At 52.7% G+C, this 22,533-nt stretch overlaps 1 protein-coding gene across 1 annotated transcript in view; it reads left to right on the forward strand.

Moving 5' to 3' along the window:
- The window catches only part of FA2H (fatty acid 2-hydroxylase), a 48,170-nt gene extending 28,043 nt beyond the window's left edge, over positions 1 to 20,127 (forward strand). The window contains exons 3-7 of the mRNA XM_080829547.1: positions 8,597 to 8,739; positions 9,339 to 9,445; positions 15,307 to 15,479; positions 16,947 to 17,199; positions 18,639 to 20,127. Coding sequence (XP_080685673.1) covers positions 8,597 to 8,739; positions 9,339 to 9,445; positions 15,307 to 15,479; positions 16,947 to 17,199; positions 18,639 to 18,718 — 756 coding nt within the window. The 3' untranslated portion in view covers positions 18,719 to 20,127. The remainder of the gene's footprint in view (positions 1 to 8,596; positions 8,740 to 9,338; positions 9,446 to 15,306; positions 15,480 to 16,946; positions 17,200 to 18,638) is intronic.
- Positions 20,128 to 22,533: the final 2,406 nt, after the last annotated feature.

Consider the following 22,533-nt stretch of genomic DNA (forward strand, 5'->3'; position numbering starts at 1 on the left):
GGTCTCGGTACAAGTGGTTATAAGAGGCTGCTGAGGATAAGCAGATCCTGCATTGCGGGCCCTGCCCCGGGGAAGGGTCCTCCGAGTCCCCCCAGGCCACACGTTCTAGACTGACCTGAGCCACGTCACTGCATGCGGCAGGACTACGAGCCATGGGATCCTGTTCTGCCATTACCCCAGGCCTCCATCTCCACCAGAGGGGAGCAGGGGCCTCCCCGTCCCGGGGGCCTGCTCCTGGCTCCTTGCCAGCACAGCCTGACTCACCTTCCCTGCCGCTCTGTCATTCTCTTTCGCACACTTTCTCTCTTCCTCCTCCCCCTCCTCCTGTGTCTCCGGGCTGAGAGACAGCCTGGAGACCTGCTCTGGAAAGCCCCCCCACCCCCGCCACGGACCCCACTGGGGGCCTTGGGGGCCGCGTGGAGAGCTGGGCTTCCCAGGGATAGGGAACGGTGCTTTGCTAGCTTTTTCTTATTTTGGAATTCATCTACCACATGGTCCATCCCAGCCCCCTCTGGGGAGTGGAGAGGCTCAGGGAGCCTCCAAGTCCCTGGTCTGATTTAAACCCCACATCTGTTTCTGCCCCAGGCCAGAAGCTTGGGTGGGTCCTTTGGGTCTGGACCTTGAGGAGCTGCGCAGGGAGGCCAAGAGGTGGTAGCTTTTCTTCAGCTGGAGTTCCCCGGGCCTGGGGTGGACTTGCACACCATTCCTAGGGCAGAAGGACTTTCCAAAGTTAACCCTTAGTGCTTTGCATTCTACGGAGCCCCTCTGGGTGCTGCCAAGGAGGGGAGGCTTAGCTTCTAGAACCCAGCCTCCTTAGCCCTAGGAGCTGGAGGAGGAGTGAGCTGTCCCGGAAAGAGTGAGGGGGAGCTGAGGTGGGTTACCAGGGCAAAGGGTGGAAGGTTCTAAAAAGACAGCAGAAAGGGCCAGGAAGTGGTCCAGGGTGCCCCGCCCTGCTTAGAGGTGCGGTGTGGTCTGACTTTCCGGCTCTGCATGGGATTTTACTGGAACAATTTCTAAATCATTTATTCGATCACTCAGTCAGGCAGGATCCAAGCTTCCTAGTGGGATGAGAAACCTTACTGCAGCTCCTCACCCTACACTATGCCCTACTTGTCTCTCCCTATGTTCTGGAACCCAGCCAGCCTGGAGCTTGCCTGGGTACAGGTGGCCAGAGCGGCCCAGCTTCTAGGCACACGTGTCCTATTTGTCCCACTGCCTCTTTCCACCATTGACTGCAGCCACATCAGAGCCCCGCCCCTACCCACGGCAACCCCCTCCACCCTTCCCACGTTGGGGGCCAGCCTGCCGGGAGCCAGCGAGAGCTGGTGGGGTTGGAGGAGTTTCCAGAACCTCCCAAGGCAGCGGGGTTAGCCCTGAATGAACACTTCTTTTATTGAGCTCTAACCACGTGCCAGACACTGGGCTGGGCAGTTTATCCATATTATCTATTATCTGATTTAATCCTTTCAACAACACTACAGGGTAGGGATTAGACTGATCTTGATTTAACTAATGAGGAAGGGCCCAAGTCTCACGCCCAAAGTGAACTGCTAGTTGGCCTAGCGGTGGCCGGAGGTTACTGCCGAGCCCCCTCCTCTGCTGTGTATCTGGGACCCCTTCCAGCCTGACAGCCACCCTGTCCTGGGAGAGGGGATGGCAGAGGGGAGGGACGAGGCTGAGGTAGAGGCTTCCTCCCCACCCTGCCTTGGGGGAATCCAGAACTGTTCCCGCAGACTGTTCTAGGTCCATGCGGGCTACCAGAGGGTGAGGCCCAGGCTCTTCACCTCAGAAACAGGTTGAATCATCCAGCCACGGGTCTTACAAAGAAATGTGCACCAGCAGGCTCTCCAGCCCCAGGTCCCCTGTGCATGCATCCCCACGCACATAACCCTTGGCATCAGGGGCTAATCTGGGGGGTCCCCAGGGCCTGCACAGATGTTGATGTGGGCTTCATGGGTTTAACCTTTCGGGACCCTCAGATAAGTCCCTGAGAACTGGGGAGAAGGGCCCCTGGATCAGAACAAGCACCCCCTCGCCCAACCCACATCTTGGGAAGGGTCAACCTCAACACCGTGGGAGCAGGCCTGGCTCAGCTCCCCGTACTCTGTCCCCCAGTCACCTTGGGTCTCCTTGGGCCTCCTTTCTCACCTTGACCCTCCCCAGAATAGGCATTGAGAGAGTCCAGAGAGAGACCCACAGGGACCTCCTAAAGGCTGTCCTTGTGGGGCCCAAGTCTCCTGAGTCTCACTCTCTTGCCCAGAGCTTCTGGCTCCTCTTCCAAAGTGCACAGCAGGGCTCAGATAATAACCCAGGATGAAAACAGGCAGGTGCACTGGGTGGGCACTGCCCTCTGTGTCCCCATGAGGGCCATGGACGGGGTAGGCGGGAGCACAGGACATGTACCTGGATGGCCACACATAGCTCCAGGCCTGTTTTTCTGCAAGATGGAGGAAATTATTCCCACCCTGTACTGTCTGGGCTTTTCAGGAGGATCTGGAAATTTAGGAAAGAGTAGAGAAAGTGTGCTGCTGGTGAAACGCCAGCCAGCCTTGCTTTGGGATGGGGGCAGGGCAGGAGTCGCAGCCGCTCCTCAGCCCCGAGGACTGAGGTCCCACTGACTTTCTGTGTGACATGGCCAGGCCTTCTCTCTCCCTGGGGTCAGGCCCTCCACCCCTGCTTCCCGGCCACACTCATCTCTGAACCCTCATAGGGGGAAGCCTGAGGCGGCCACTTCCCCTGGGTACAAGGAGGAAGAGGGTGGACTGGAACCGACTCTGTGGGCTTGAGCTTGTCCAGCTGGGGGCCCCCATTAGACTGTACAGAACGGGCCCGTAAGGCCCCTGCGAGACCCTCAAAGCCTCTGTACTGGGGAATTCACAGCCATGGGGGGCCCGAGTCAGCTGATAGGAGGCCCCCCAGCCCTGTGGTTAAGACCTCCGGCTGGCTTGAGGGCAGGTCCTGTCTGCAGCACAGACCTCAGTCTCCTCATCTGTAGAATGGGGTCGTCTTGGGCTCTAGCTCTCAAAAGCACAGTTTGTATAGGATAATGGACACGAAGGCTGGGCCCAGGGGGCCTATGACGGGGACAGAGAAGCAGCGGCTGGGATTCTGGGAGAGCTTCTTGTCCTCACTCCTCTCCCCGCTGGGCCCGGCTGGTTGGAAGCCCATCCATGACCGTCCTGGCTTGGGAGGCATCCCCGGAGCTAGGACTTCTGTGGTTTGGGTGGACGTTGGCAATCCAAACAATTGCTCGAGGTCAAGGCTGTGGAGGTGGGAGGAACTGCTGGCGTGGAGCCGCAGGCCCCTCTCCTCGCACGTGCCCTGTCTGGGGAAAAGCAGAGTCTCTGCTCACTGCTCCTGAGCTGGGGCGGCCCCTGGGAAGAGTTTGGTGCCACCTGGCCCCTGTGCTGCCCGGCAGGAGGGGAACCTGGGGGGACAGGGAGGCCCCCTTCCAACCCTGGCAGCATGCAAGCCCTCCCATGCTCCCTCTGGGCAGCCAGCTGCCCTTTCCCCCTGCAGGCCCTGCTGCAGCTGCATTCCTGACATAGCCCAGGAGAGCGCTCCCCCTCCCTTGGGTCAGGGGCAGAGCCCGGTGGGGGAGGGGAGTAGGACTTTGGCCAAACTTACCCCCATTTGCATGCGTTTCCTGGTGCCCAGCCTGTTGCACAGGATTTTTGAGTTCATAAAAGGACCCCCACCCCCAACATGCAGTTTCTGGGCATATCTTCACCCTCATCCACACAGTCCACTTGAGCTGGGCACCCCTGAGTGAATCACTTGCTATCTGTGAGCACCAGGCTCCACATCCGTAAAAAGAGGATTTGCTATTGGGAAGGTAGCTATGGGAGCCCCCCCGTACCTGAGAACTGGAGGTGTGGTCAGTGGTCTGTTCTCCTCTCCTTTCCCTACTCAGCCTCATACAGAACCCACAGGCCTCTCTGCCCATGTGTTCCTTGTGTTCCAGAACCTCAGGAAATAGTGGTGGGAAGTGGCAGGACCAGGTGCTAGGAGGGGGCGAAAGAGAGCCATTTGTTTGGAAGGACTAAGGAGCCAAGGGATCATGAGCCAGGGTGAAGAGGAAGTGAAATTTATTTGGATTCCCATCTTCCCATCCCATCAGATTCTGAGCTGTCCTCTCTCACCATCCCCCTTCTCAAGAGTAGTTCCCATCCAGCTGCCATGCTGGAAATGCCCCAGTGAGTGAGTGAGAAGTGCTGGACGTATTAGTACCCAGTGGAGACTTTCTGTCAGTGATCAGACTGGAAGAGAACTGAGAAAAGGCACCTTGTTGGTACGTGTACTATCCAAACCAAGGATGAGCATATGGTGAATGGCCCATCCCCCAGGAGATTGTGTGGAGGGAAGACTGGGCTGGGGGGACTTGGGGGAGCTCCCACTCCAAGACCAACCAATCCCATTTCAAGAGTCACTTGTCCCCCTCTGGGCCTCAGTGTTCTTCCCCCATAAAATGGGGAGGAGGCCGGCAGACTTGGATTTCTGTACTTGGATGGAAGTCTCACTTTATTTCCCCTGGAATAGTGGGCTAAGGCTCCAGTAATGGAAATAGAGGTGTTGGCCATTAAGGACTGAGGGGGATGTTTGCAGAGGGGAGAGTGAGCCTCCTTGGGATTCTTCCAGGGTGGTGCTTCAGCCACCAGAGTGAAGCGGAGGGCCACCTCACAAAAAACACACCATGGGCTAGACATGGAGTCAGGTTTGAGGCCCTCCAAGGCCAGTGAGTGAGTCAGAGGTAGCCTTGCAATCAACTCTGGACAGCAAGTCTGCCATTTGTACGGTGGCCAGTGACCACTGGTTTACCCAGGGAGGGACCAAAGTCATCTCCAAAGACCAGATGGGCCACAGGACATTGAATGAGAGACCCCTGTGTTCGAGGGGGTGGGGGCTGCGGGGGCTGGCCCTGTCCACCACACCTGAAAACAACCAGCCCTCGGTAAGTGCTGTCCTGTTGTTCTGCTCCCTTTGCAATAGGGTGTAAGTTTCAGGCTAGAATCCCAGTTTGCTGCTCATCTAGACATATATCCTGTGTCACAACTGAATTAAGCTTATAAATCCTATGTTGTTTTCTACTCATGTATGAAATAAGGGCAAAATGGATCAATAGGTAAATATTTGCCCAAACTTTTGCTGGGCTGAGGGAGGGGCCTGCCTGGCTGTACCACTGTGTTATAGCTAGAAACATTCACTGTCTCAGACAGCTAAGTCTGAATTATGTACAAAAATGAAAAAAGACATCAAATGTTGTGTGTAACATGCAAAAATGGAACATATAAAATCCAGGGGTTTCATTCAGGATAGATGGTGATAAGTTAAGGATGCATATTATCATCCTTGGAGCAGCAACTGTGGGAAAACTACAAAAGGGCATAGCTAAAAAGCCAATAGAGATTATAGTATAGAATATTTCAGGATGGCTAGGTGGCTCAGTCAGTTAAGTGTCTGCCATCAGCTCAACTCATGATCTCTAGGTCCTGGGATCAAGCCTCACATTGGGCTTCCTGCTCAGCAGGGAGTCCATTTCTCACTCTCTCCCTCTCTCTCTTCCCTTCCCTATCACTCATTCTCTCTTTCAAATAAATAAAATCTGTTTAAAAAAAAAACGTATAAATACTTGATTAATCCAAACAAGACAAGAAAGGAAAGTGGAGGAAACAAGTAGAAAACAAATAGCAAGATGGTAGACCTACCCCAGCATTAAATGTAAATGGACTAAACACTCCAATTAAAATGCAGAGATTGTCTGTCTAGATCAAAAAAGCAAGACCCAACTGTATGCCATGTTCAAGAGATGTACTTTAAATATAAAGATATACTCAAGAGGAGAGTAAAAGAGTGGGAAAAGATAGACCATGCAAACACCAAGTGTAAAAAAGCCCAGTAGTGGTTCCATTAAAATCAGATGAAGTGGGCTTCAGGACAAGGACAAGGGACCAGGATAGTTATTACCCAAAGATAAAGGAACCAATTCATCAAAAAAACAAAATTGGGCAACCTTGGGCAAGTTACCCAGCCTCATTTCCCATCTCCAAAATAACAATAATAACAGTACCTGCCTCGTTAGGGGTATGGTGAGGATCAAATTATTGAATCCCAACATGTTTAGAACCATGCTTGGCACATGACAACTGCTCTATGGATGTTAGTTCTCAAAGTTATTGCATTTGGGACAGAGCCTCAAGTTCTTAACCATGACCCTGGCTTTGCTTCCTCTGAGGTGGGGCTTGGCAGGCTGCTGCAAGATAGGGTGTAAATACAGGCCACTAGCTGGTTCCTCCAGTTCTTTTTCCTGGTAGGTGGTGCTGTGTGCGTGCATGTGTAGAGACATGAGGCCGAGGAATGGAAGGAATGAGACAGCATGTACCCAATGAATCTGTTTCCTATGAGACCCAAGGGAGAAAGTCAAGGAGGAGTGGAGACTGGGGCCAGGAAGTGAGCAGGCACCAGGTGGAATTTGGGTGATTACCTGGTATAACTGGTGCTGAATGGCATGTCTCCAGGCTGACCTGAGTCATTTCCTAACCTGAGAAGCAGGAAGGCAGCCCCTATGTAGGAATTACCAAGTTCACATGGCAGGAACCACAAAGATCTTTGGGCCTTTCCCCCTGGTCACGGGAACAGAAAGAACGCCCAGTGAATTCCCTGCTTGCCCCGAGGCCCCTACACCCCTGCTCCAAGGCAGTGGTAGTGGGGCTGTTTTCACCTGTGGCAGGGCTTGGAGATCTGCTAAAGCTGTGCCAGCTTTGGCATGGAGGTCTGGGCAAGAATGACGCTCCAGCCAGGGATGTGGGAAGACAGGTCTCTGAATCACTGTTGACTCCTTCTCCCAGGCTCGAGGGCTCTTCCATCATGTACACCTCCTTTTCCTCTCTTTTACTCTCCTGGTACTATCTCCTTTCTCACCTTCAATGGCTACTCCCTTATGTTGGAGATTTACTGACACCCACCACACACTGGGCACATCTCAGCCTCTCTCCTGTTGTGGGTGGTAGGTCAGAGCGAGCTGGCTTTTGGAGCCGAGGAGCTCCAAGAGGTAAAGGCACTTGCCTATTTCTGATAAATGGCAGAGTCTGGCTTTCAAGATGGCCCATCACTACAAATTCATTGTTCTTTACTGGTTTTAGTTTACTGATTTTGGTCCAGATTAATCTTCTTCAATACCCAGGTTCATCAGAAATCTTTAAGAGTTTTCCTTTGCCTAGAGCTGCAGCTTCCAAGTTTATTTTATCTTGTATCCCTATGACTAAGACATTGAGAATGCATATGTCCATTTTAATTATGTATAAATTATTTGCATGTGCTAATGTACTGTTGTATTATGTACATTAGAAAATAATCATATGTGGTTTAAAGATGAGATAAATATATCACAAATAGAAGGGGTCTCTAATATTCTCTCCCTGCATCTGCGGATCAGCCTGGGAGTACCCCTAGGATATGTATACATCCCTACCTTGAAAACAGTTGGCCTGGGGAAAGAAGTGCCCACTTGTGGGCCTGGTACAGGGTGTTCTGCCATCTGAAGGTGTCAGCAGATTTCTTCCTACTGCCCTGAGGATCAGTGTCAAGGTACCAAATGGGCCACAGTCATTCTCAGCTCCACGTCTTCCTCTACACCCTGGCCCTCTCCTCCTGTCCTTGTCCTCCATATTGTGTGAGCTCTAGCCCAACCCCTGGGTTTTCTGCAAAGTCTTTGTCTTCAACCCTGGACCCATGCATTTGTACCAGTCATTCTACATCCTGATCTCTGCCTGCCTGTATCACCGCTAAACAAACTATCTTGTCTGGCATGTTCCATGGTGCCAAGCATTTTAGGCAGGTACTACTATTATTACTTCCATCTCATAGCTGGGGAATCTGAAGCTCAGAGAGGTCGGGTAATTTGCCCAAGGCCACACAGTAAGTGATGGGGCCAGGATTTATACCTGGACCTGACTCTAGAGTCTACTCTGATTAAGCACTAAGCTAGGTAAAGTGAAGACAGTCATTTACATTACTCTTTATTTTTCTTAGCAGCTTGCATAAAAATACATACATACATGAAATATCAAGCGAATTTGTGAATGAATGAATGAATGAATCACTCAGGTCAACCTCAAGAAGAAAGCCCATGGTAAAAGGGAAAAGGCCTCTTATTACCAGTACAGAATGTATTGGCTCCTGTACCTAACGAGTTCTGGGAAGGACTTCAGGCGTGGCTGAATCCGGGTGCGCAGGTGTCATCATTCAGATTCAGTGTACCCAGCTCCTGGTTTGGCTATTCTCTGTATTGACCAAGTCCTCGAGTAGGCTCTACTAGCAAATCCAGGGTTGTGCCCTGCCAACTTAGCATCTCCAGCAAGAAGAAAGAAAGGGTGTCTGACAGTTCATTGCATCAACTCAGGTCATGGGCCTGTCCTAGATCACATTTCTGTGACCAGTGGGCTGAGATAAGCACGTCACTTCTGGGATCATTGAAGTGGAAGGGTGGGTAGCGCCCTACGGACCACGTGAGCTGAGGTGGAGGATGGGGATTGGGGTATTGGAAGAATGAGTGTGAACAGGTGTGAATATCAAGTCCACTTGACTTTGTCTCTTGCAGGATTTGGTAGACTGGCAGAAGCCCCTACTGTGGCAGGTAGGCCACTTGGGAGAGAAGTATGATGAGTGGGTCCACCAGCCAGTGATCAGGCCCATCCGCCTCTTCCACTCTGACCTCATCGAGGCCCTCTCCAAGAGTGTCTGGTGAGCCCTGCTCTGGGCCCATAGTGGGCTGTCCCTCTCTCCTGATGCTGCTAGTCAGATACAGAAGGGGAAGGGGCAGTTGGGGCCGTCCCCAGAGCCTCGAGCTGTATTATAAGCTGTTGAGAATACTGGAACATGCCATAGACATACTCCATTCCTCTGCAGGCTTATCCACTGAGTGAGTGGCAACGTAACATGTAGCTGGAACCACTTTTGATGTCACCCCTGTTTTAGTCCAGACTCTTTGGAGGATTTTCCAGCTTCTAAAGCCCACGGGAATAATTTTGCCTGCAATTAGCTCCTTTGCCACAAGAGGTCAGCATCCATCCAGCTGCACAGAGTCTAGCCGCAGAGATGCAGTTCTTTTCTGCCAATATCTTATCTCAGAAACAGAAGCAGATAGACTTACAGGCTCTCTCTTCTTTTCTCCTCCCCACCCCCAAAGCAGTGTCCCTTTGGCCCTGTGTCTCCATAAGATTTCTGTATAGGCTTTGGTCTCATTTATCCCTTCCTCTAGTTGAGAGATACATCTCTGGGGAAGCTGGATGCAGTCGAGCCCCAGTGCATGTATCTCTCTTACCCTGATGGCTCTCCCGCAGGTACAATGTCCCCATCATCTGGATGCCCCTGATGCTGTACTTCAGCTGGTCCCACTACCGAACCCTCGCTCAGGGCAACGTTCGACTCTTCGAGTCCTTCAGCACAGGTAACGTTGGTTCCTTCCTGGAGGCAGGAGATTCCAGTGCTGTCTCTGATCCTGAGTTTCGAAGAACCTAGAACCCCAAGCCACATCATGAACATTTGTAGAGGAGACCTATCTGTATCAGTAGACTCCCAAAGAACAATGGTAGGCTCCCCCAACCCCAACCCCAAATGGATAAAGGAAAAAAAAAACAAAACAGCCACATGTTAGCAGAGACTAAATGAAATCATTTCATAGCAATAAAAGAGAGGGCTTCCTGCTGAGACTTGGGCTGGTCAAGAAACGGAATGAAATCATTGCACTAGGTGCACAGCTGGGAGCTGGACTCACAATGTTCCATGGACACAGCACAGGTTAGAACCTGGGAGAGAAAGATGTGGGGGTATCCTGCTGTGTTCCCCGGGCAAAGACCCATGCAGCAGAAACCCTGACCTGGAGTACCAACCCCACTAATGACTGTGAGCACTTACCATGTGCCAGGCCGGCTGCTTTCTAGGGACCATCCCCCTCAGCCCTCCCAGCATTTCCATGAGAGTGGTACTGTCACCATGCCCTTTTAGAGATGAGGAGATGGTGCCTCAGACAGGTCAAGCGGGTGGTTCAGGTCCTGTGGCTAGGACGGGCTTGGGTGTGGCCACTTCCTCCAGCCTACTGCTCTGCTTGTGCCTCTAGGAATAAGCTGCCTGCCCAGATGGTCTCCTGTCCTACCTAGCAGAGCCAGCCTCGGGGAGGTGCTAGCTCCCGGGGGGTGGGGGGTGGGGTGGCTCAGACCGAGGTGAGGTTAGGGGATAGGCAGGAGAGGGCTGCTGTGGGTCATTGAGGTCATTCGGATTGCCTGTCATGTTCTTGACTGTGAACCTTCAGAGGCCCCCCTCTCTCTGCCAGACATGGGCTCCTTCTCCCCATGCTCCAAGGCTTCTTTCCTGCCCACCTCTGCCGGGAGTGGCAAGTTGAGGGCCTGAATGGCTTAGGTGAGAGGGGCCAGGAGGCTGCAGCGAGGAGAGCCTGTTTTCCCAGCTGGCCCTGGGAGGGGTGGGAGATGGACAAGCTGCAGGAAGTCCCCCGACCCAGAACTGCTCCCGTGCACCACGGGTTAACACGCCCGCCCTGCAAGCCAAGGTTACCCTTTTCTGCCCACGCTGAATAGCTCAGGCACAGCACGGGGCTTGTTGCTCAGAAGGCCTGCTCACTGAATCGCCCACTGTCCACCCGGCACTCCCCTAACAATCACCAACAGTGGCAGGGCCGCCAAGCCTGGCAGCCGGAGGGGGAAGGGGATGCCAGAGCTTTGGCCCAGGTCCCTCTACAGGATTCCTCCAGAGATGCCACTCGGTACCAGCTCCAGCCGGATGGGCCGACAGGGGTGATGCTGGGGTGAGGGGGCGGGCAGAGGTTTGACCTATAGGAGGGGACTCTTCTGTGTGGCAGGGAGGATGGTTTGAGGGCTGGGTCCGGAGGCAGGCCACTGCAGAGAGCTGAACTGTGCTGTCTAATAGAGGTCCAGTGTAGGGCCTGTGACCTCAAGGCCAGGAATGATGGCATGAGAGAGATGTGTCCACAGGCCTCCCTCATCCCCTGGCTCATCAGGCAAGGCACAGGCCACAGGCAGAGGGGATAAGAACCATGAGGAGATGCTCAAAAGGGTCCCAGTGCAGCTGTTGGACAGAGGGTAAATGGGAATGAAGGCAGAAAAGTCAGGGTGCCAAGGAGCTGTGGAAGCTGAACAGAGATGCCAGTTACACGCTGAAATTCCCAGACGCACGTGTGCAAATGCTTGGAAAGGTAGAGGGGTTCTGCAAATTTAGGACAGCCCTCAGAGCAGTTCCTGGGAGCAGAGGAGAGTGAGCACCATGCCAGAACCGGGGCCAGGCAGCACCTTAGGGATGCAGGCCACCCGAGCCAAGGTCAGGACCAAAGTCTGTGGCCAGGGAATGTTCCTGCATGTCCAGTCCTTTCCCTGCTGAGAAGGGAGCTAAGCAGTGAGGTAGGGCTCCTGCACTGTGGGCAGGGGGAGGCGGGGGGCTGGGCTGAGACCCTTCAACAGGGAGCCCTCCAGAACTCTACAAGGAGAATCAGGACATGGTGGGCACAAGTTAGGACTTGGATGTATTTTTGCCTCGTACTGAAATTTAAGTGGTCCCATATGAAAATTATAGTCGCTACCAATTATATATGGGAGCATTATATTATTATCAGTATTAATATATAATAGTGTATTAGCCTTACTATATAGTGTATATCCTTATTATATAATAAGGTAGTCTGTTTCCTCTATCCAAACAACCTTTCATGGTGGGTAGGATATTTTACTGTTGAGAAGACACCAAGGTGGTACAGAGTCGGGATTTGAACCCAGGTCTGCAAATCCAGAGCCTGTGCTCTGTGTACTTCACCAGAGTGTTCTGAAGGAGCCCAGAGGTGTCAGAGCTTCCCCAGAAGGAGGGCTTTCTTGCCTACCTGAGCAGCCCCGCCAAGGTCAGGTGGCCACTCACGCAAAGCTGTTAGGCAGGTATCTTGTACCAAATGCGGACACAGCTCAGGCTGACATCCTGATGAATTTCCACCACTGAGCTCACCACTCTGGGAGAATCACCTGCAGAGCTGCTGGTTAGGAACAAGTGGACTGAGGAGGAAGCCAGCCCTCGGGTGCCAATTCCTAGGGATTTGGCTGTAAATCACTGCTCCATGGCTGGTAGGCCCTGGGTGGGGGAGGGATTGCAAAAGGCCCCTGCTCCCCCCACCCCCCACCCCACTGGGTCAGCAGTCAGCAGTGTGGTCCCATTTGAGAAGCTCTCCAGGCTCTCTTATGGTTACTGCTCACCCTTTCCCCCACCCCTCGGCTCAGCCTGGTACAAAAGGTCAGGTTCATATTGGTCCTTCATTGTTTTGTCAGAATGGGGCTGGGCCTGGATTCTGTTTCAGAGAAGGTCACCTCCTCCCCCCGCCTTCCTGGGCTTTCGTCCTTCCTCAGCAGCCACCTGTGGTCATCTACACTGGGCCCCCTCTCTGTAAAATGGGGATGGAGGGTAAAACAGCAGCCACGGGGCAGCCCTAAGCGTCATGTGAAGGGCGGGGCAGGTGCTCTGAAACCAGCCCAGGTGGGGATGAAGGGCATCTGTGGAGGTTTCTCGAAGCAGACATCTGGCCTGAATCTCCAAGGATAAGTGGGCAGGGAGGGAAGTAAAGAAAATACGACCAAAATTAGGGATATGGTGAGAGCGGGGAGGAAGGAGGATGAGGTACATCTAAGGAGACCTAAGGACTCTGGTTTGGCCCCAGGACAGGTGGACAGGGAAGTAAGGCAAGGATGTGGCTGGCAGGACGGGTCTCAAGGGACTCTGAGTGCCCTGCTTGGGGTTTGCACTTTATCTAAAGGTAATGAGGCACCATGGAAGAGTTTGAGCAGTGCCCGGACACAGGGGAGTGGGGTGGGAGGCAGATGCCTCATTGGGCAAGAAGTGATAATGTAGTAAGGGATGAAGAGCAGCGGATCCACCAGAGAGATTTTTTTAAAATTGAAATGAGATTCCCGTAACATAAAATTAACCAATTTAAAGGGAGCAATTCAGTGGTATTTAGTACCTTTGCAACGGGGCACAACCACCACCTCTGCCTAGGTCCAGAACATCTTCACCACCCCAAAAGGAAACCCTGTACCCACTGAGCAGTCACTCCTCATTTTCCCTTCCCCCAGCTCCTATAACCACCAAATAAGCCTTCTGCCTCCATACATTTGCCAATTCTGGACATTCTGTACAGGTGGAATCATACCACACATGGACTTTTGGCTCTGACTTCTTTTGGTTCGCCAAGAGCTGTTAGGGAGAACCCACAGGGCCTGGTGCCTGGATGGATGCAGGAGGGAGGGATAAGTTAAGGCTTTGGTCATGTGTGGATGTTGGAACCCCTGGCTGTGGAAGAAGGGAGACAGGATGGGCAGGAAGAAGATGATTGGCCTCATTTGACAGCTGCTGACTATGGGCACCTGTGGACAGGCTTATTGGCTGTCCAGGACCAGGGTGAAGGTGGAGGTCTTGGGGGAGGGGGGTGATAGCCAGTGAGCCCGGCTGACTTCCAGGATCCAGCAGAGAATGTGTGAGAGTCGAGGGTCAAGGCTTTGACGCTGGGGATGGGCAGCATTTCCGTGAAGGTACCTGACGAGGGGCATCTAGAAAAGAGAAGAAAAGCCAAGTGACCCAGCAGGCAGGGAGAGGAGACTGAAAACATGCCCACACAAAAACTTGTACTGGAATGCTCATGGCAGCATTATCTGTAATAGCCCCAAAGTAGAAACAGCCCAGATGTCCATCAACTGAGGAAGAGATAAATGGAGGTGGTACATGGAAAAAAAGGAATGAAGTCCAGACACATGCTACAACATGGATGAGCCTTGAAAACAGTATGTTAAAAAAAAAAAAAAAACGCCAGTCGTAAAAGACCACACATGGCAGGATTCCACTTATATGGAAATGTCCAGAATAGGCAAATCCATAGACAGAAAGCAGATTTGTGCTTTCCCAGGGGCTGGGAAAGAGCAGGGGTGGGGAGGAATGGGGAGTGACGGCTAACGGAGACAGGGTTTCTTTTGGGAGTGATGGGAATGTTCTAGAATGGACTGGTGATTGGCTGCACAATACTGACTATACTAAAGAAACCACTGAATTATACACTTTAAGGGAGTGAATGATAGGATATGTGAATTATATTTCATGAAAGCTGTTATTTTTCAAAAGAAAGAGGAAGTCTGGCGAAAGCAATGGCTTGTGGAGGAAAGTACAACTCCAAGTGAGAATAGGCATGGAGAAAACAGTGGCCAGAGCTGGTGTCCCTGTGAAGCCAAAAATGAGTGAGGACAAGAAATGAGAGCTTCCAAGACCGCGGGCTGTCATCAGAGGGTTGGGGGTGGGGAACCTCACACCTGATGACAAGTCCATCTCTCTGGTCTTCCGGTCTCCAGGCAAATCAGCTTGAGGTTTTTCACATCTCTCTGGTATATGCTGTGATTTCAAGTCTTATCTGTTAAGATCTCTCTACTTGGGTTTTTCTGTCCTTCCTGCCCCTCCCCCCCTCATGCCTTGTTGTTAACATCATTCGCCCACAATCCCCTGGCTCTACTGGCTTAGTTGGTGTCATCCGTCCCTCTCCCCAGTGCCACTAAAGCAAGGTCACCCTTCCCAGGTACGTTAGCCATTCCGACTGCTTTCACAAAACATCACAGACTGGGGGACTTATTTAAACAAACAAACAAACAAACAAACAAAACAGAAATTGATTGCTCACGGTTCCAAAGACTGGAAGTCCAAGATCAGGATGCCAGCCTGGTCCCGCGAGCGGCCCCCCTTGCAGGTCCCAAACTTGTTGTATCCTCCCAAGGCCAAAAGGGGAGGAGCTCAGTGGGGTCTCTCCGACGAGGGCACGAGTCCTGTCCGCGGTGGCTCCACCCTCACGACCTAAGCGCCCCTCAAGGGCCCCACCTCCCAACACCCTCCCTTTGGCTCACATAAGAATTTGGCGATGGGGGTGCGAGGACACTCAGACCACAGCACCAGGGAACGTTCCAGCGCTGGTCACAGCTGCTCCTCTTAGTCTCCCTCAGGAGGATCTCAGACCCGCGGCGGGCAGCGCCGTCGTTCCCCGAGAGGACCGCTCCGGCCAGCCCAGCCCAGAGCCCCACGACCTCACTGCCATTTTGACCGGAGAGCCCCCTCGAAGGTGGCCCGGCCCCCTAGCTGGTGGATGGAGGGCGGGCGTTCCCCAGGCGACAGGGCAGTGACACGGGAAGGGATGCCCGGAGCCACCAGCCATCACTGCGCCCTGGGGCCGTCCGCCCTGACGCGGCCCCTCTCTCTCCTGCCGCTCTGCAGAGTACTCGGTGGCCCTGCCGCCGTCCGCGTTCCCGGGGCTCTTCGTGATGGGGGTGCTCCTCTGGAGCCTGCTGGAGTACCTCATCCACCGCTTCCTGTTCCACATGAAGCCCCCCAGGGACAGCCATTACCTCATCATGCTGCACTTCGTCCTGCACGGCCAGCACCACAAGGTGAGCGGGGCAGGCTCCCGCCTGTCGCCTGGCAGCTGTCCCCAGCGCCCAGGGGCCTGCGGGTCTTTGTGGGAGGCAGCTGGGGAGCAAGAGGCAATCAGGGCACTTGGTGCTGCTCAGAGGGGTGACGGGCGCCTCGTCTGACGGAGCGTGGGCGTGGGCGTCGGCGTCGTGAGCGCGCGTCGTGAGCGCGCGTGGTGCCTGTGCGCAGTCCTCATTCACGCCGGGCACGCGGCGGGTCCATTTCAGAGATCGCCTTGAATGCTCACAGCAACCAGTTCATTCATTCATTCATTGGACAAACGCCCCCCCTCTCCGCCCCCGCGCGCCCAAGGTGCTCACCACGTGCAGGCACTGTTCTAGACACCGTTGGACAAAACAGTAAAAAGTCACAGCCGCCGTAGAGCTTCCTTCTGAACACCGTGCTCTGGTTGTCTCCGCTCCGCAGAGCAGCACACCGAGCCTTGGTTAAGAAACAGAGGAAAGTTGCCCAAAGTCACACCCAGGAGGTTGTGTCCCATTCTGTGAACTCGAGTCCAGGCACTCAACCCTCCACCACCCTGGGGCCCTTGGGGGACAGACAGTATGTCATCCAGAGGCTGCGAGCAAAACCAGAGCTGATGTAGGAGGCTGCAGTCCCCACCCCTCCTTCTCAGCTCCTGCACACTGCTATTCTCTGCCTGGCCCAGGGCATGCCTTCCCTATTTTCTCCCTCCCCCTTCCCTTCAAGGAGCTGGGAGGGGGGGGCCACATTAGCACATGGCCCTGAGACTATCACCTGCTTTCTCTCGCTCTTCCCCACCCACCCTCCTAGCCCAGAGAGGGTTGGGCTCTTCCCAGAATACTCACCAAGGCATCTCTGAAATCGTACCTCTATGCCAAGCCCTTGGCTTTTGATGCTCCAGAGCCCAAGTCTTGGCTCTTTGTTCTGGTTCATCGTGACCACACCCCCTTGGAACCAAGAAGGGCTCCCCTGAGGATGTAGGGACAGAGAGAATGTATCTGTGAACACTTCCAGTACCATTCTTCCCTGTGAGCCTGCACTGACCTCAGCTTGTTGGGGTGCTGCCCTCCCAGACAACATCAGGCCTTGGTCCGGGGACCCTGTGTGGCATCTGGTGGTGGCGCTCCTCTCCAGCACTTTACAAATTCCAGAGCCAAAGTGACCTCATGAGCAGAAAGCAGGACTCTGAGCCATGAGTGTCCCACCCACATCACATCCACCACCGTGTTCAGGGACAGGCTTCCAGGTCATATCCTGACTTGGAAACTGGGAGCAGGACAGGATCTCAAGGGCTCTCAAGCATGGTGGCCTGCCCTCCCCAAAGCCATCGAAGGTGCCAGCCCCCTCATCCCCCATGACAGGTTGCTGGAATGTGTGGGCTGCTCTACCCCTATCCTCTGCTGCTGAGACTACAGGTTGGCTGGCCTGGCTGTCTTCTGACATGTGAGCCTCTCCATCCACAGGCACCCTTCGATGAATCCCGCCTGGTCTTCCCCCCCGTACCGGCTTCTCTGGGTATTGCCTTCTTCTACATCATTCTACGGATCCTCCTCCCCGAGGCGGTGGGGGGCACAATGTTTGCAGGGGGCCTCCTGGGCTACATTATCTACGATATGATCCATTACTACCTACACTTCGGCTCACCACACAAGGGCTCCTACCTGTACAACATGAAGACCTACCACGCCAAGCATCACTTTGCACATCAGAAGTCAGGTGAGGCCCACACGTCGCTACCTCCCCCATTTGCTTACTCTTTTATTTGCCAATCACCATTGAGGACTTAGTGAAGTCCAGGTACTATTCTAGGTACGGGGGAATCTACAGCAAGGCAAATCAGGAGCTCTGACTCCGCTCACTGGGAGACAAAAAAGGAAATCAATAAATTAGCAAAGATGATTTTAGGTGGTGTTAAGGGCCACAGAGAGAAGAAACCAACAGGTTGTGGGGGAGGGTCCAGCTGTGTCTAACAAAATATAATGCGAGTTACAGATGTGATTTTAGATTTTTCTAGTGGCTTCATTGACAAGTAAAATTAAACAGATATAGTTTTTTTTCTAAAATTTTAAAATATTTTATTTATTTATTTGAGAGAGAGAAGAAGCATGAATGGGGTGGGGCGGGCAGAGGGAAAAGTAGGCTCCCCACTGAGCAGAGAGCCCGATGCAGCACTCGATCCCAGGACCCCTGGGATCATGACCTGAGCCAAAGGCAGATGACTGAGCCAACCAGGCACCCCAGATGTAGTTAGTTTTAATAATATATTTTATTAAGCCAAATACAACCAAATATCACCATTTCAACCTATAACCAATATAGAAATTTGCTATTGAGATATATTACATTCTCTGTCATATATTAAGTCTTCAACGTCTGGTGTGGACTTTGCACTTAGAGCACATCTCAATTCAAGTGCTAAGTTTTCATTAGAAATACTTGATCTATTTTTAGAGTTTATAAAATTGACTATTAAAAGTGCCAAAAAAGTAGATTCATACATGTGAGTTGTCGTAAACGGTGCTTAAAAGTTCTCCAGAACTCAATCAACTCTCTGTTTTCAAACTGAAATTTAAGTCAATTAAAATAAAATGACATTAGGACTCTAGTACCTCCATAGCTCTAGCTCTAGCGGTTGGTGCTCAGCAGCCACACGGGCCAGGGGCTCCCAACTACGACGGCCCAGCCCTAGGTCGAGCGGTCCAGGAAGGTGTCCACGCAGAGCTGTCTTTGCAGCTGAGGCATCCGCTAAGAGGAGCCGGCATCCAGTGTCCAGGGAAAGAGCATCCCGGGAACAACAGGTGCAAAACCTCTGTTCCAGCCTGTGAAGCAGGAATGAACTTGTCATCTCCAAAGAGAAGGAAGAGGCTGAAGTGTGAGAGAGGGGGGAGCATCAGGCAGGGGCCGAGCTCTCCGCGGAACTCAGGACCGATAAGGAACTTGGATTTATTCCAGTGGCATCCTTGGGAGACTAGAAACACAAGTGCCAGGCTCTCGACTTCTGCCAGGATGGCCCTGAGAGTTGGGAAGGCCAGCAGGGACAGATGTTCAAACCTCGCCTGCGCACTGGTCCTCCCTCCCCAGGCTCCCTTCCCGAGGAAATTCCTCGCACGTCCTCACCAGTGCCTCATCTTCTCCCCGTTTGTCTCCCTCTCTAGGATATGGCATCAGCAGTAAACTGTGGGATCACTTCTTCCATACCCTTATACCGGAAGAACCCCACCTGAAGATGCAATGACAACTCCCAGCCCACCGTCCTACCCTCTGCCCGACCATGGCCCCTGCCCCATCCCCACCGCCCCCCAACCCAGACCCTGCAAAGAAGGTTTGCTCGGCCAGGCAGGATAGGCTTTGTCGGGCCTTTGTGCTCGGTGAGGGTGCTGGGGAGACCAGGAAGACTGGGACTGACCCTGAGACGGCGCTCCTGACCCACCAAGTAGCTCTCGGGGGTGAGTTCTTTCCTGGAGCATCTCGGCCTCTCCACTTGCACCCCTGCCCTGAGCCTTAGCCCACGGGACTGCTTTAGGACCCGGCCAACAGGGAATTTCCCAAGGGGAATGAAGGAAACTGACCTCTGAGGCCAAGCCTGTGTCCCCACCTTTGTCTTACAGCTTGGACTCCCTAGGACACCCCTGTCCCCATGGTGGAGCTGCAAAGAGTGGGTGTGCAGGGCCTGTGGCCCTTGTCTCCCTCGTCTCCCTCACCCTCCTTTTCTGGGGAGACTTTGGTGGCTCTTGCTGTTCTCCTGATGAGTGGAGAACACCGAGGTAGATGAAGGGCTCTTGTCATAAGAAGAGACGACATGACGCCTCCCGCAGGCCACCTCCAGTTCCGGCGGCAGTGCCTTTGTCTATCACCAATCACACATGCCTGCTGTGGGGCCAGATGTCTCCGGCTGCATCTCCTCCAGCGCCCACATGCATGGCCCTCACCTGCCTCTGCAGATGGGCCGGGGGCTGCTGGCGGGGCCTCCAAGCTGATGGGAGCCCAGGCCCCTTTCTTTAGGAACCAGCAGCTTCTGTAGCCCTAACCCGCCTGTCTTCAGAATCTCAAAGCTTTTCCGCAAGGGAGGCTGAAGAGGCCTCTCTGTGGGTAGGAGCCCCACCCGATGTCTGGCCATTCTTGACCTCTACCTGGCACGGGTGGGCCTCTACCCCCCTCACTCAGGACCCCTCCAGCTAGTGCCTCCTGACACCAAGAAAGAGCTTCCATGCGGTGCCTTATCTCCCCCCACTTCGGCTTCCCTGCACCTTCCCCCCAGCAGATGAGGTTCCCGCCCCTTCTTCCTTATAACCAAAACCCTCACTGCTCCTAAGAGAGTCTTATTTATAAACCATATAAATGCCTTTAGGCTGGCCCCAGACCAAGTAGCTGCTCAGACTGCCCTGTCTAATCCTCCATGTCAGGCTTATGTAAAAAAAAAAATGTTGTCCTGTTCCTGTTCCCTTCTTACCCACAAACCGTTACTACTTGAAATTTCCTGAAAACTCGCTGAGGGTAAAGGCTAAAAAGAGAAGCAGCGTGAGGGACCCTGTGATTTGTACTGTTTACCGTGGAGTTATTTAAAGATTTCAGAATAAATATACAAACTACAATTGTGGAATAAAGGTGTAAATAAATTGTATATTTTGAAAAATAAAAACGCTGAAAAAAGAAAATCAAGAAGGTTTTGAGGCTCCTATTGGTGGTGCCCCACCAGACGTCCTGGCTGGGGGGAGGGGCGGCCGGGCGGGGGAGGGAGAGGCTGGTCCAGCAGGGCGGGAACATTTTTTTTTCTCACTGACCAGGCTGTGTAGACCTGCGGGAGCATCCCGATGATAAAAAGCTACGAACTCTTACCCACTGATTCGGTCTTGTTACTGCTGTAAATTCTCCGCAGACCACACCGCCCCTCACTGCTGGTGCCTGGGGTGGAGGCCTGGACACAGCATTCTGCTGGGATTTATCAGACCCCAGCTGAGATCCCAATGGACTTTCCTAAAACAAAGGGGGAAGGCTGTAACAACAAAGGCCCACAGCGGGAACTAGAAATTCAGGCTAGTTCAGTGCGGTTAAAAGAGTTTCTCAAGAGGTCTTCTCACCCACATCCGTTCCCACTAGGGGAACCTGTCCTCAACACTTGGGTGGCTCATTCAGTTAAGCGTCTGCCTTCTGCTCAGGTCATGATCGCGGGGGACCTGGGATCAAAGCCCACATCCAGCTCCTTGCTCAGCGGAGAGCCTGCTTCTCCCTCTGCCTACCTCTTTCTCTCTCTCTCTCTCTCTCTCTCTGACAAAATAATAAATAAAAATCTTAAAAACAAAACGTTCGGTGTCTAATTCAATCTGATTGGCGGCGATGGACCGGATTTGCCCTCCAGAGGCAGAACCAGAAGTAGAAGAGGAAGAGGAAGGAAGCTAATAAGCTAATGTCAGTTGGGCTCTGGAACCCAGAAGGAGTCCCAGCGTCTGCCACCTGTTCAGGCCGAAGCAGCCACCCAGGCTTCCATCCTGAAGATACGTGTGACCTCTCTGAGCCACCCATCCCACAAACTCCTGGAACAGGCCCCGTGCAAGTGCCAGAAATCACAACCTGCACTTCCTAGGCGTCGCCGGAGATCTGACTGTGGAGCATCGCCCCCCCAAGGGATAGCAAGAAACAAAAAGAAGCAAAGGAAGAGATTCACTAGGTGTAAATGGGCAAGTCCACCAAAGTCTAAGATGACCAAGTTTGAGGAAAAAAAAAAAAACTGGAAAAAATAACTTTACATGAAAGATTGAAACAGAACTAATAGGAAAGGCCAAAATCCAAGTGAGTTTATAGCATGGTAATAAGAAGGTTTAGGGGAAAAAATAGTGAAACTAAGCCAATCTATTAATGAGAAGTTCCACTCAGTGAACATTGGACAGATTCCTCGGGGATTCTTCCTGTGCCCACTAAAACTTTCCAGGGGCTTAATAATTTCCACAGAGCCTTTGGAAGACAGTCAGCCTCACTGTACAGAAGAGAATGTAAGTGCCATGAGGCCGTTAACCTCAAGCAAGCTGGCACTCACAGTGCATTCCCTACTTGGTGACCATCTGGTAGAGTTGGGGGTTTTTATTACCAAATGCAAGAGATATGTTCAAAATGCCAGCACGGCTAGCATGAGGGGAAAGCCTGGAACTCGTGGCATATGACTATGTTTCTTTTATGTTTAGTTTTTGTGTTGTGTGGATCCTCGTTAAGATTTATTTACTTCCTTTTGGAGAGAGGGAGCCCATGGGTTCACGGCGCGGGGGGGTGGACAGGGAAGGAAGAGAAACAGACTCCCCACTGAATGGGGAGCCTGATGCAGAGCTCTATCTCCTGATCTCATGACCCTGAGACCATGACTTGAGCTGAAATCAAGAGTTGGATGCTCAACGGACTGAGCCACCCAGGAGCCCCTGATTATGTTTATTTCTATAGTGAGAGAAGACTCACAAATCATCAAGAAAGTTTCATGTTTGCTCAGGCAAAGGGCCATTTAAATTCTGATTGCTGTAAACATCCAGGCTGACTGACTCTCAGGGATCCTCGAAATTTACACCCCCCCCCCCATTCTGTAGCAACAGCCCAGCTGCCTGGAGAGGACAGGTCCATAGCCATTACATTCATTTCTGGCACTGCACTTGTACTTGGAGATATGCTGTCTTTGGGCGTTTCTTGGCTGACCTGAAGAACTGCCCTCTTAACTCCACTCTGTTCCATTCCTCATTGGCTCTGGCTTCTGATCTCTGCCTTTGAACTTTGTACCATTTCTTATTGTGCCCAACACAATGCCCAACTTATAACAAGGCCTCAATAAATGTTACTCTTATCTCTGTCAGATCTCTGGCAGGTTCCCTAGTTTGATAGACCCTTCTCCACCTGTTCCCTGGCCTCTGCTGCCCTCTGGTGACAGCATGAGGCTCTGTCCCTTGTGGCTACCATCGCAGTGACTGTTTTGGAATCTGGCGTCTGTGGTTGTAAAATCGCAGGCATTTTCCACTTTACCTGTTCTCTTTGCTTACTGTTTTGTCTCGTTGACTGCTTTTGAAGGAAATCTGGAAC

Source organism: Martes martes (assembly GCF_963455335.1).
Source record: "Martes martes genome assembly, chromosome: 17".
NCBI lineage: Eukaryota > Metazoa > Chordata > Mammalia > Carnivora > Mustelidae > Martes > Martes martes.